The sequence below is a fragment of the Hippoglossus stenolepis genome, chromosome 12 (genome assembly GCF_022539355.2).
Source record: "Hippoglossus stenolepis isolate QCI-W04-F060 chromosome 12, HSTE1.2, whole genome shotgun sequence".
Classification (NCBI taxonomy): domain Eukaryota; kingdom Metazoa; phylum Chordata; class Actinopteri; order Pleuronectiformes; family Pleuronectidae; genus Hippoglossus; species Hippoglossus stenolepis.
The window spans coordinates 16,419,731-16,432,981 of NC_061494.1; the positions used below are offsets into that span (position 1 = coordinate 16,419,731).

General features: G+C 39.3%; 1 protein-coding gene and 1 long non-coding RNA gene across 2 annotated transcripts; one reads left to right on the top strand and one right to left on the bottom strand.

Annotated features, from left to right (window-relative positions):
• The first annotated feature begins 1,902 nt into the window (after positions 1 to 1,902).
• LOC118119022 (alpha-2A adrenergic receptor) lies at positions 1,903 to 3,808 on the top strand. Its single transcript, XM_035172669.2, has 2 exons — positions 1,903 to 2,042; positions 2,213 to 3,808. The coding sequence occupies exon 2, from the start codon at positions 2,324 to 2,326 to the stop codon at positions 3,524 to 3,526; it is 1,203 nt and encodes a 400-aa protein (XP_035028560.2). The 5' UTR covers positions 1,903 to 2,042; positions 2,213 to 2,323; the 3' UTR covers positions 3,527 to 3,808.
• Positions 3,809 to 7,344: 3,536 nt separating this feature from the next.
• On the bottom strand, positions 7,345 to 9,415 carry LOC118119026. The gene is made up of 3 exons (XR_004698038.2): positions 9,262 to 9,415; positions 8,525 to 8,648; positions 7,345 to 7,657 (listed from the first exon to the last, which is right to left on the bottom strand). It is a non-coding gene; the product is annotated as an uncharacterized LOC118119026 (long non-coding RNA).
• Between the last annotated feature and the right edge of the window lie 3,836 nt (positions 9,416 to 13,251).

Below are 13,251 nucleotides of genomic sequence, written 5' to 3' on the forward strand. Positions count from 1 at the left end.
ATAGATTACATTATACATTATACTATCGTACATTTACTTATAGTTCAATTTAATGACATAAAATAGAAATAAAAGGCAGTAGTGTCTTACAAAACAGTCATAGCCTAAAACCAAAGATAAAGAAAGTTATCACCCTACACTATAAGGACCAACTTTTGTATACTTTCAAATAATATATTCATGTGTTTGTGTGTGTGTGTGTGTGAACTGCTATATAATATTCACAATTTATGCCATATACTCAATACAATGATGGACGATCTACCAATCAAATAAATCAATCAAATATTCACAAATCACAATTTGTCTCATAGGGTTTAACAACGTGTGACATCCTCTGTTCCGAACCCTCAACCAGATTAAGCGAAAAACTACCACAAAAAAAAAAAACGTATTATCAAGGGGAAAAAACGTAGAAACCCGAGAGAGTGGGATCCTTCTCCCAGGACGGACAGAAGTGCACTAGATGCTGCGTGTGACTGAGCAAAATAACAGTATTTAAAACATTGATAAGAAGAAACAGTTTGTAAGAATTGTGAGGGTTTGGGATAAATGGAGAAGCCAAAATATCCCAGATACGAAAGATACCATCTTGCGTAGATGAAAATGATTTGGAGACAGAGTCTAGCGATCAGGGATGGAGCTGCGGTATTAAGGGCTCGTTAATACACATGCTCAACCAATCGGGAGTCAGCAGCCAATCATTCTTTTTCACCCCCTTAACCGATTAAAGTCAAACTTACAAGAAAACCTCAGTCTGATATGAACTATACCTAAAATGACAGAAACTATCTTTGAGAAACATTTATTGAACGTGTATTTTGACTCTTCACCTTGGTCCGTGTTGCATCTGCTAACACAGACACCTATACTGCAGCCAGCCACTAGGGGCGATCAGGGCAATTTGGCTTCACCTTCGTGGGGGCGTCTATCTTTAAATACAGTGTAAACTTTCCATCTTCTCTCAGTGGCCAATTCAAACACACCTGAACAGGCAGCTCACTCTTTAAACAACATCCATGTTTAAGTCAATATGTGTTTTAATCCGTCTTAACAAAATATTGTGCAGTTTCCCTGCAAGAGAGCATGTAGGTGTGCCTCTCTCTTAAAAAAGCAAATGTTGTATTAACATAGTGCCAAAACAAAACATACAAGACTTCATACTTCAGTATGACCATCAGACAATAGACTAAGGACAAATCTTTAAATAAACCTTTATAGAAAGACCAACCTTTTGACAACACGAATGTTTGTACTGTTTGAAGAACAAAATGTATGTTTGTAATGTTGGAAAGAGAACACCACGTAAGTAACAGGAACAACAACACTATAATGCAATGGGAACAGTAATTCGATTGTTCAAGAAAAAAATAAAAAAATAAAATCAAAATGGGTTGTGTGAAAGGAAAATAAAAAACTTTATAAATGTCATCCAACTGCATTTAATCCTATAGTTGCCTGGTTTAGTCAAAGAAAACTCAAGTAATTCTGACTTTATTCACTCAAATGTTTGTCTAGCTTGATTTTTTATTCTCACAAACACACTCCTCCTCCTGTTCTCTCACACCATCAGTGACTGATCTCTACATTAAGTGGCTCCGATCTCCCCCCCGCAGATTCAGATATTGTTTCAAGTCATTTTTCTCTCAGGACATACGTGAACATTTGGTCCAGGAAATAAAAGCTACAAACCATATAGAGTCTGTTAATCAATTGTAATTGAATAGACTGTTGAAAAAGATATTACTTCTATAAATCAGAAAATATTGTTAATGTCATAATCAGCCAATGTTTTTTTTCTTCCAGGTCTGCCTGTCGACACCAAATTGCTTGTAAATCTCCAGCAGCATGTTTTTGAGCCCCGCCCCATTCCCGTCCTCACTGAAGTGGAGCCAGCCCCACAGATTGGCAGCGTCAGATCAGGACCATATAAAATACGCACTCTTCACTTCTGCTGCAGCAGATCTGCATGATCCAGCACAGCGAGTCTGTTTCATGAACTGTCTTCTGAGGGACTTTACTGCCAAATTTTATTCTGTAAGGTTAGTGGAAGAGGATTTTTTTAAGTATATCAATTTTAAATTTATTTGATGTGGGAAACGGAGAATAAATCAAAGTTCTCTTTATACGTTTTTTCTTTTTTGTCTTTAAATATCAAGAGACATGTCTTGTAATGTTTTTGCTGCTGGTGTTTGTTTTCCCACCGATGAAGAGGAAATAAGCAAAGATGCCTTTCAACCACGTTTCCCAGTGAGCGAAATGAAAAGACTGTGATGCTGCGTTCTTGAATGCTGTTCAGACAACATCGCCACAGCTCATCCTGATGGGTTGTCTTAACCCCACCAGTGGAAATGAGACTTTGCCTGGCAGGCACCCGTACACTCTGCAGACCTCTGTGCCTCTGACGGTCCTGGTGGGGATCCTCATCCTGCTGACTGTTTTTGGAAACGTCATGGTAGTAATTGCTGTGACAACAAGCCGAGCCCTGAGAGCACCTCAGAACTTGTTTTTAGTCTCTCTGGCATCTGCAGACATCCTGGTTGCCACCTCGGTGATACCGTTCTCTTTGGCGAATGAACTCATGGGTTACTGGTACTTTGGCAAGGTGTGGTGTGAAATCCATCTGGCTCTGGACGTGCTCTTCTGCACCTCATCCATCGTTCACCTGTGCACCATCAGCCTGGACCGATACTGGTCTGTAACTCAGGCGATTGAGTACAACCTGAAGAGGACGCCGCGCAGGATTAAAGGCACAATCTTCATAGTTTGGGTGCTGGCGGCCATAATATCATTCCCTCCACTTATCACAATGAAAAAGGACGAAGGCGAAGAGGACAGACCTGAATGTAAAATTAATGAGGAGAAGTGGTACATTATATTCTCCAGCACTGCATCCTTCTTCGCGCCCTGCGTCATCATGATCATGGTGTATGTCAGGATCTACCAGGTTGCCAAGAAAAGAACAAGATCCCTGCCAGGTGAGAGGCAACGCCAGAATGGAAACTTAAGAGACACTAAGTGCGGTTTGGACCCCATGGAGAGAAAGGACATGGAAGGGAACGAGGTGGAGGTGGGGGACGGCGGAGAGGTCAACGGGTTGGACATAGAGGAGGAACCCTCCTCTTCTGATGGAAATGAGACTGTCCTGTGTTCCCTGAAGAAGAAGAGGGGTCTCAGAGCAACCAAAGTGGCTCAGGCGACACAAGAGGCGCCTCCGAAGCCGGAGGTGCCGCCCTGTGTGAGAGCGAGCAGGTGGAAAGGACGACAGTACAGAGAGTGGCGCTTCACGTTTGTTCTGGCCGTGGTCATGGGAGTGTTCGTTCTCTGCTGGTTCCCCTTTTTCTTCACATACACGCTCACTGCCTTGTGCGACACCTGCTGCGTCCCAGAGACACTGTTCAAGATGTTTTTCTGGTTGGCTTATTGCAATAGTTCCCTAAATCCTGTTATATACACTATATTCAATAATGACTTCAGGAGGTCTTTTAAAAAGATCCTTTGCAAACGGGACAGAAGAGGCTTATAAATAAGATTTGTATGTATGCACTTGAATATAATGCATTTTTTATGCTCTACATTAATGCTCCCATCAATGTAAATATTACATTAAACAGATATTAGAACATATTTATTTAATATTTTAAACGTGTTTTAAGATTTCGTGTAATTTCATGTCTGCAAATGTTTGTTTTGTAAGATCATGCACAAATATCTACAGTTTGTGTTACAGCTAGTATTCCACCGTGACCACCTGTGACTGCACACTTTGACATTGTACAACTGTGACAAACATGCAAGATATATTTTCTACATGTGTCTGTGTGATTTGTGATTATATTTAAACTGCTCAGCCATGCTTTTGGTATTGATTTACATACTCGGCAAATGCTTTTTAAATAGACAGTAAATAGTGTCATTTGAAAAAAAATGCTGATTTATATTTATATATATATATATATATATATATAAAATTGTCAATACTTCCTAAACAAATATGGGAAAAAAATGTATTACGACTAAAAACTCTATATGCTAATAGCAGTATTTTTAATTTCAAGAGGAGAGAAAATAGCCCAAATCTTTGCACATCATTTAAAAAGTCTCTCTGTGTAATTATCACCAGTGTTTAAAAAGGGCTGATTTTGAAAAAGAGAGAATTGAAACAGGAAATACATGCAAATTAGAAAAAAACATCTTTATACAAGAGTTCAAACAATAGCAAAAAAAACATGAAAGCAAATTGTGCCTCAAATTTACGTTTCCCCCCCACAGCATCAACTATCTCCGTTTCTCATAACAAGCACAAGAACAAGACAATTATGTGAAAAGACAATTATGCCTGGGAGGTGAACGGTGGCACAACAATACTGAATGCAGTTTATCATGAATTATAGCCTCTCATATCAGGATGTCATTAAATCCTCCCCTGGAGTCAAACAGGAATCGTACAGCCATAGAAATATGAGTGGCTGCTGCAAATTACACAGAGAGCTTAATATCCACACGGGCTTATCAATGTGTTGTGTTCCTAGTCTCGGTTTGTTATCAACACTCCCTGTCTCTTCTCCTTTTCAGTCCCCACAGCACTATAACCGGCCTTTATATAAACCCCTCTTTAACAAATAGACTTTTGGAAGCACTATCACTATGTGAACCTGAACTAAAGCAAACACAGACCAATACACGATTGTTTTAACTCAGCAAACATCTCCAACCAACACTACCTCTCATACATATACAGTGAATATCAGAACGATTCCCATGACTTTCTCTGTGGGACTCTGGTGTTTCAGATTCCTGTGGTAAATATGTTTGGGTTCAACCACGGCCCAGAGTCCTAAAATACAACATGTGTATTACTCACCACAAGTAGTAAGAAGCCACTGATAGAGTTCCCACGAACAAACTGATTTGAGGCTTACTGGTATGTGAATGCAGATAAAGCAGGATAAAGCAATTGTATAACCTTTATTGAACAAGGTAGCTTAACAGGCTTTGTTGAAGCGTTGATGCTGACAGTTGGAATCAACTTGTTTAAACTGTCACTTTGAATGAATGAAAAAAACAAATTATCATAGTTTCTGGGCCTTTTTTCTCTTTTACATTATTAAGAGAGCTGTGGAGAAGGGGAGGGAGAATGAGGGAAGACATGCAGCAACGTGCCACTGGAGGATTCATGTGGAACATTTTAACATAGATTTTGTATTAATGCAACATTATGTAGTCGTCGCTACCATAACATATTTGCAATACAAACCTCATGTATAGTATAATAATTCTCCTTGGCCCTGATTCATGGAACACCAATGTGTTTCCTGAGATTAAACTGCAGCGATTGCCTTCTGTACATGGTTTAATTAAAAAACTGACAGCCTTATTGGGCTCTGTCACTATGCTTGAGCAGCAGGATGCATTCATTATATTGTTAGGCGCACACTCACCAAGTAATAGAGACTTGAAATGCCAAAATACCCATTACAATCCCAAATATTCATCAGAAAACAACTCAATAAGACAGGGTCGACTTGTTAATTGTAACAGTGAGACATAGAGAATTAATTGTCTTAATAAATGTTGTCACTCCTCTACGCCTCCCTCCGTGATAGTGTAAATACTGTGAGTTACGAACTGTAAAAACAGCTGGTTACTATAATGTTTACAGCATGTCAGACACACTTTCTCTGCCTGCTGAGTAAGTGATTTATTTCCCCTCTAAAGGCCACTTCAGAGCGCCATGATTTATGCCTGTGACACCGCAGCTTATAAAACAATGCTTTATAAGCCGCCTCTGGCTGGAGTTCCTACAACTTTCTCACAGCTCCCCGCTCAGTCGCCTCCATTTACTTCCAATTGCTCCCGCCTACATCTCAAGTGCTTTTCAAAGCCCCCGCCATGTCTCTCTGAGGAGGCCGGAGAACTTAAAAGACCGAAGAGAGCAGACAGCGTCCCAGACACAGTCAGACGAGGGCATCCAGACCAAACTAACAAGTCTGAATCATAGCTCGGGATGAATTGAGTGTTTTTAATTGAATGTCGGGTCATTCATTATGGATTGAGCACGATGCATCATGTACACTGGGGCAGATAATACGTCCTCCCTCTTGAATTGATACGGATGCAAGATAATCAAATGACATCGTGAAGGATGCAAGCAGCAGGAAGAGCCTGTTTAATTTAATCTCACTCTGTTACTCTCCCTTCTCCTTCTGCGCCCTGTTGCATCTGCAATAGGAACATTTTAATTTGACCATCAATTCTCAAATGTATTTAATGTATTTCGTTACAGTAGTTCTAGCTGAAGTGAACAGATTGCAAACATGTGACTGCACTTTTGCGAGGCAGAATATGTTTTTAAATGACAGTATATCAGTAAAGCTGTTTGCAGACCTGCGCTGAACCCCGGACATTTTCTTGACCTTTTCTGGAGGGTCTGGAAACATCAGTTGCTTCCAACATTTCCTGGAACTCCTGGAATTGTCTGGACCCATTTCTCTGGACATTTTCCAGAGTTGAAAACAGAGTTTTCCAGAGTTGAAAACAGCTTAAGAAATGTGGATATTTCCTGAATGACTTGAAAGGTCCAGTGTTTTCTGCTTGATGAGACCAAACCTATTAGAGGCCGTTGTCAAACTCCGGTCTTTTAGTAAGGATTTACTGTGATTAGTGTTGGGGATAAAAATAAATTAGCTAATAGCTTATTATATTTTATGAATTCAGCAGAAAAAGACAAACATGTTTGTTTGGAAGATGCTCAAGAAGACCCCAGGGGATCAGGGCCGCTGCTGGATTAAAGGAAGCCAAAAGGATTAGATTAGAAGTGGAATTCAACCAATAAATCTATATACACTATAACTACATGTTTCAACAACTGGAAGTTTATTCTTCAGGAAACGCTGTCTTGTATAATCACGTTCATGCTCTTTCTCTTTCTTTGTAAGTTATTGATGAAAAAAATGATTCGATTGAATTTTATTAGGAAAGTCATATGCACATTCCATGTAAAGTTAATATAGCAGTGTAATTCAACTGACGTGACTGGGTTATTCCCCTTCATGAAAATAGGATGTAAAAGCTTTTTTGGCTGAACTCCATCTGTCTCTTTTGTTTGTTCATATTGAGTACATTGAAACATCACTAATGTTTTATTTCACACACATAAAAAAACAAGTCTGAACTTCTCTAACCTTCTTGTAGCAACAAAAGTGTGTGTGTTTGAGTGAGAGAAGAAGAAAAGAGGAGGTTTCAAAAAGCTGAACTGAGATCGTCCAAAAAATGTGGGTCTTACTCATCCGTCTGATCCGAGACCTTCAAAGTCAAAATAAGTAAACATTTGATTATTAAAAAGTATAACGTGCACATTGTAATTCCAATAACTCATCCTCCTTTCTCTTCATCATCAAAAGCAGAAATACTGCTGCCGTCCGTGAAACTCCGAGCACCATCTACGGCAATGCTTTCTAGGCTCCGCAGCAAATCTTCATTGGTAACAAATGACGCTCTGCACTGCTCTGGACAACATAATTCTTCCTTAGCCATCTTGTCCTGTCTGCGCTATTGATCGTATCCAATTCCAGTCGAGTCTGCTCCACTCCTCATGCACGACCACGTGCACATCACACCCCTCCATCGCACTGTTGTGCTCCTGGATGAATGTCTACTACACACACACACACACACACACAAGTACAAAGTAAACACCACCTCCTGATCAAGTTTGCCACCACTGTGCGTCATCTGTCCTTAGCAGACAACAACTCACCCTTCTATTGAAAACACTTCCAGTAAAACACACACCTCCACACAAACAGAATGAGCTGGATCACATTATAAACTGTGACGTCTCTACGGACGTTCAGCTTCTCCTGTTCACACCTGTCATCCACTGCGAAGGTGCCAACGTTGTCTGTTGTTCTTCTTTTTGACAGAGTCTTAAACAACAAGTAAAACCTACTGAGCAGTGCTATGGACACAGGACTCATCAGGCCCAATATCTTATTATCTAAAGTGAAAACACGACAGCATTATGTTAGGCAGAAGGACTAAAATATGAGGTTATTACTCGTAGTAAAAAAAAGGGGGGTCGAAAGTTATATTTTGCATATAGATTGAATCCAATTTTACATGCAAGATTATACTTTATATATGTGTGAATAAAAGATGAGTCAAAATTAATGCCACATTTCTAAAATGCAATCAAATTTAAAAAAGGCAATCTGAGCTACAGTGCACTGATATTACATTATAATATACTCTAAATATAATTTTTGTTTTAAGGGTGTAGTTTAACCTCTAAGAGCATTATACTGAAATGGTGTAAGTGTGCCGACAAGTGTTTAACACATATTTCCAGGTATTGACGTGGATGGTGGACTGGTCTGTCTCAGGCTGGTGATCAGTTTACAGTTATGAGGTGTCGTGTTTTCAGTGTCAGTGTCTACCCAGTTAAAGATGATCTCTCCTTCGCACGACCACCACTCCCACTGCATGACATTTGATCCGTGGCTTCCGATGGGTGTGTTGTTACCTGTACTGGTCAGCAGATGGTGTCCCGTGTGGGATTTCCCTCTTTTCCAGGAGATTTATATTAAACAATTTTCTTTTCCCAAACATATGAATTGTGGAGGGTTGACTGGGGATCCTTTTGATGGCTGAAAAGACAGATGAACATTTTATTAAAAATATTTCCATCACTGTGTCGTTGATATTGTCCGTGGTCTTTGTTCAGGATATTGCTGGAAACAACTTGACTTAATTGTATTGAAACTAGGTGGCGAAATAGCAGGAACAATTTGGTGTGTGGATTTTTGAAGAAGTAAAAGATGAACACTGAAGCTAAACTAAACTGCTACTTATATTCTACACCGCAGGATTTAAAAAAAAGGTCTGTACTGAGTTTATGACTGAGTGAAGGTGGTGGAAACCAAAAGATTTAACCTAAACTACAGTGTTTCTAAACATTGAACTGTCTTTTTAAGATAGATAGATAGATAGATAGATCTCCTTATCACAGGGCTCAACAATACACAAATAATTCACATTTGAAGACACACAGAATAAATTTCTAAACGAGGGTCAACAATACAGATTTACATTTAAAACACACAGCACGCATCTAAATCCAGAGTCGGCACTTTAAAGGGAACTGTTTAAAACAGGTTAAAGTGCAGAGTCTATTTTAAATAGTTCAGGGTGGTTATTACAGATGGAAACATGATCTCCTTTCAATCACGTTTTTTTTCACTTTCAGTCACTGAGCCTCACCTGAAACTGTCTGGAGCCATTTGGAAAACATGTCTCCTTCACTCTTGGATTCATCAAAAGACCTTATATGTTGTTTATTGTAGTGTATAAGACCTTATAAGTATATATCTCATCCGTGTCCACACTTTACTTCAGTGATCTGCTGCATTAAACCGGTTTTCCCTGTCAAATTAAAAGTTTCAATCACACCCACACCTCACTACCTGGTTCCGTTCAGCCAATCAGATCGTGTCCTGCTCTGACCTGATCCCGCCTCTCTAACTTTAAACATGGAGTGAACTGATGGTGGCGCCACCCCGTGGAGAGGAGTGTGTCACACAGCATCTGTTCCAGCAGCAGATACATCAGGTCTGTATCACTGAGGCTCCTCTCTGCTGTAACGTTTGAGACACTGAATGATTTCAATTGATTTGTTGTTTCTGAAAAATTTTAATTTCTTGTTTGGATGTTGATCTCTGGATCTCTTATCGTTCAGACTCACCTTAAAATTACTTTTTTTTCTCTCGCTACTTTATATTTTAATTTCTTGTGTTCACAGACTGAAATGTTTGTTAATTCAACATGAAAAGTTTCTCCATCAATCAACATTTAATACATTTTTTACAGCCGTCACAATTTACAAGTTGGTAAAAGAACCACTAAGGTTCATCTTTTTACATTGAAATAACATTTGAAAAATATTGTCTTAGTCGGCCGACAGTTAACTTTCCCTCCTAAATGTTTTAAACTCAGTGAGGATTGTGCAACAACCTTTGAGAGGGAGACACAAATATATTTTATGTAAACATTATTGCACTGTGTTGCTCTCAGCCTCTTTGGACGATAAACAAAACACAACTTTTATGGAATGAGGAAGTAAATGAGGAAGTGACTTTGGGAGGGAAACTGTAAAGAGGGAGGAGAGTCAAGCCCTCGAGAGCAGGTGTTTTTCTTCTCTCTCCACTGTCTCTACACGTTCTCTCACTATGTGAACTACTGTGTTTTTTAAAGTAAGGTCTTGGCCTTATGTAAAGTGCCTTAATGTATGTTGTGATTTAGCGGACTGTTAATTGTGATGAGCTGCTTATATGAATAAAATATAATTAAATGGATGCTGGTATAGAATGGAACGGAACACCTCCCCCAGCTGCCAGCTTGTGGCTCGGCGCAGGGCCCCTCTTGGGCCAAATATTCATAATTAATTATTTAAGAAACATATATTTACTTTGAAAGAGAATATATGTAAAAAAAAAAAAAAGATCTACTCAAGCACAATAAAACACCTTCAATAATTCCTCAGAGAATAATCCGTAGATCTTTATGAAAAGAAATCCGGCGTGTTTGAGGCACAGATATTTATGAGCGTGTGCAATATGGTGCAGATCTACACCAAATTCCAGAGCTAGTGAATTTGAATGTGGTTTCACAGCAAAGTGTCAGAGCCTGAGCAGACAAATGAACACGGTTGCAGCCGCGGATGTGGACTCAGCAATACCCTCCCAAAGTGACATTTGTAATATACAACGTGAACAACTGCAGATGGATTACAGCTCATGCACAGTGTGCTGTTACACTGTGTTGTTATGATAAAGGTCTCACCAGGCATAGTAACAGTGGAGAGCACAGAGCTGAATGTCATTCTCATAGGTTGCACCAGGTCACCGAAGAGCTGAAGTGTTTGTTCTTGTGAAATGTTGGACCATGATTACCGACCTCCTGCTCCCGGCCCGGGCGTCCTTGCATGACCGGGTTTTTCCAACACACGGCTGATTACAAGAGAGCAGAGAGAAGCTCACAGCTTGAATCCTGAGAGGAAGGCGGCGTTCCTTTGTTAGTATTCAGGGTTTTACTTTAATACATTTTTTGGGGATGGGCTGATGCAATGCAGGATGTAAATGTCTTGTTCCTGGAAGACCTCTGGTAGCTAACATCAGATAATCTGTGGTGATCGCTGATTGACTTTCAGATTTCAGGTTTAATTTGAGGGTCTGCGAAGGGGGAGAGGCAATTTCCTTTCCTTGAGACTTGAGACAAATCACTTTCCTCATTTTAATTCTTGATTTGGAACAATGCAGTGTATGTTTTTAAACTCTTCAAGCCATCCTGCTTGAGATTTTACCTCTTGTAAATGTTTTTATTATGTGTAAACTCAATGGATAAATGTATGTTTTGGATATTTTATTTGTTATTGAATAACTCTGTGTGTATAATTAATCAGATTCCACATTTAACTATAATAAAGCTTGGTTAACTCCATCCATCGCCTGCATATACATGGTGAATAGCTCACTGTAGAAAATGGCGGTGCGTTATGATATATTGTGTAATGTATTCATTGTCGCACATGTGCCATCTGGCGAGAGCATTTTTGTAATTTTGAAATCAGAGCCGGGATGTGGAGTGGAATACAACATTCATAACACTTAACAAAATTACTCCCAATATTGCCTCCATCATAAATTCTCACCACACAACAGGGAAAATCTGAACAGGATTTAATTTGATAATGTTTCATATATTTTACCTGTGATAAACTCTTTTATGTTTTCATAAATGTGTATTTAGCTGGTACTGAGCACGGGAGGATGTATGCATTGTTGATCAAATCAATTTCACTGACATTTATATTGTATTTTGTACTGCATTGAGCAGGAGGGAACATAAAACCTCCAACAAGCTTGGTTATTGGAATATAACGGCCTTGTTCTTATTTATTGCTTAATCAATATGCATCCCTCAGACTGTCTGTCTATTAACCATGCTATCAGTTTTCAAACTATATAGAGAAAATGGGTTTAGTGTATCCTGATGTTCCACCAAATGTAATTTATACAGAATAGTTTTTCATTTTTTGGCAAAGATGAAAAACTGTTTCTGGTCACTCAAGTAATTTATCTCTTTTTTGGGGGGAAATGATCTGGTTAGCGCTGCATAATCCCTGTAAACCACATTCTGCCGGGAAGGAGGCCATACCTCAGAATAATGAGCCCCCTTAATTGTAGAATTAATTTAATTTTGCAGGAATAATCAGTCATACTAATCTCCATGGTAACAAACGTAATTAAATTTGCCAGACTCAAATTTGGGGGTCGTCTCTTGAAGGAGTCACAAACAACAGACGGATGTTTTACCATGAACCAGATACAGTAAAGTGTTTGTCACTTGTAGAACTTTTGATTAAAAGAAGTCAGTCGAAATGAGGGTTATTAAACTTTTATGCTCCTTAGGTCAGGATGGAAGCAAAGTCTATAACAGAAAGCACTAATTGAGAAGGACTACACTGATCAATACATGGCAGAGGCATACGTGATTGACAGCAACTCTTATTTACCCAGATTTATACAATACATTTATACAATTCTATTGGTTGTATTGTTTAATACATTAACTTTGGAAGGGGGGCATTGTGCGGTATGATACATAGATGGATTGACAGATGGATTGATTGATTGACAGAGAGATAGACATATTGATTGATGGATGGATGGATGGATGGATGGATGGATGGATGGATGGATTGATTGATTGATTGATTGATTGATTGACAGAGAGATAGACATATTGATTGATGGATGGATGGATGGATGGACAGATGGATGGATTGATTGATTGATTGATTGACAGAGAGATAGACATATTGATTGATGGATGGACAGATGGATCGATTGATTGATTGATTGATTGATTGATTGATAGAGAGATAGACATATTGATTGATGGATGGATGGATGGATGGATGGATGGATGGATGGATGGATACTTTATTGATCCTGAGGGAAATTTGTGAATGCTATGGCTGCCCTCTGCAGACATGTATGTGGATCTGCTATGATATATAAGGTAAAAGGTAAAATGAGGTAATTTGATCCAATAACCCTAACCCTAACCCTAATTGAGGCCACACGAGGTTACGTCACATTTATTGAGGTTTGTTGCGGAAGTGTGTCCCGTGCTCCCTCCCGCTCCCCGGGACACACGGACACGCGCTCGGTCTTGCCCTCCTCCCTCTCA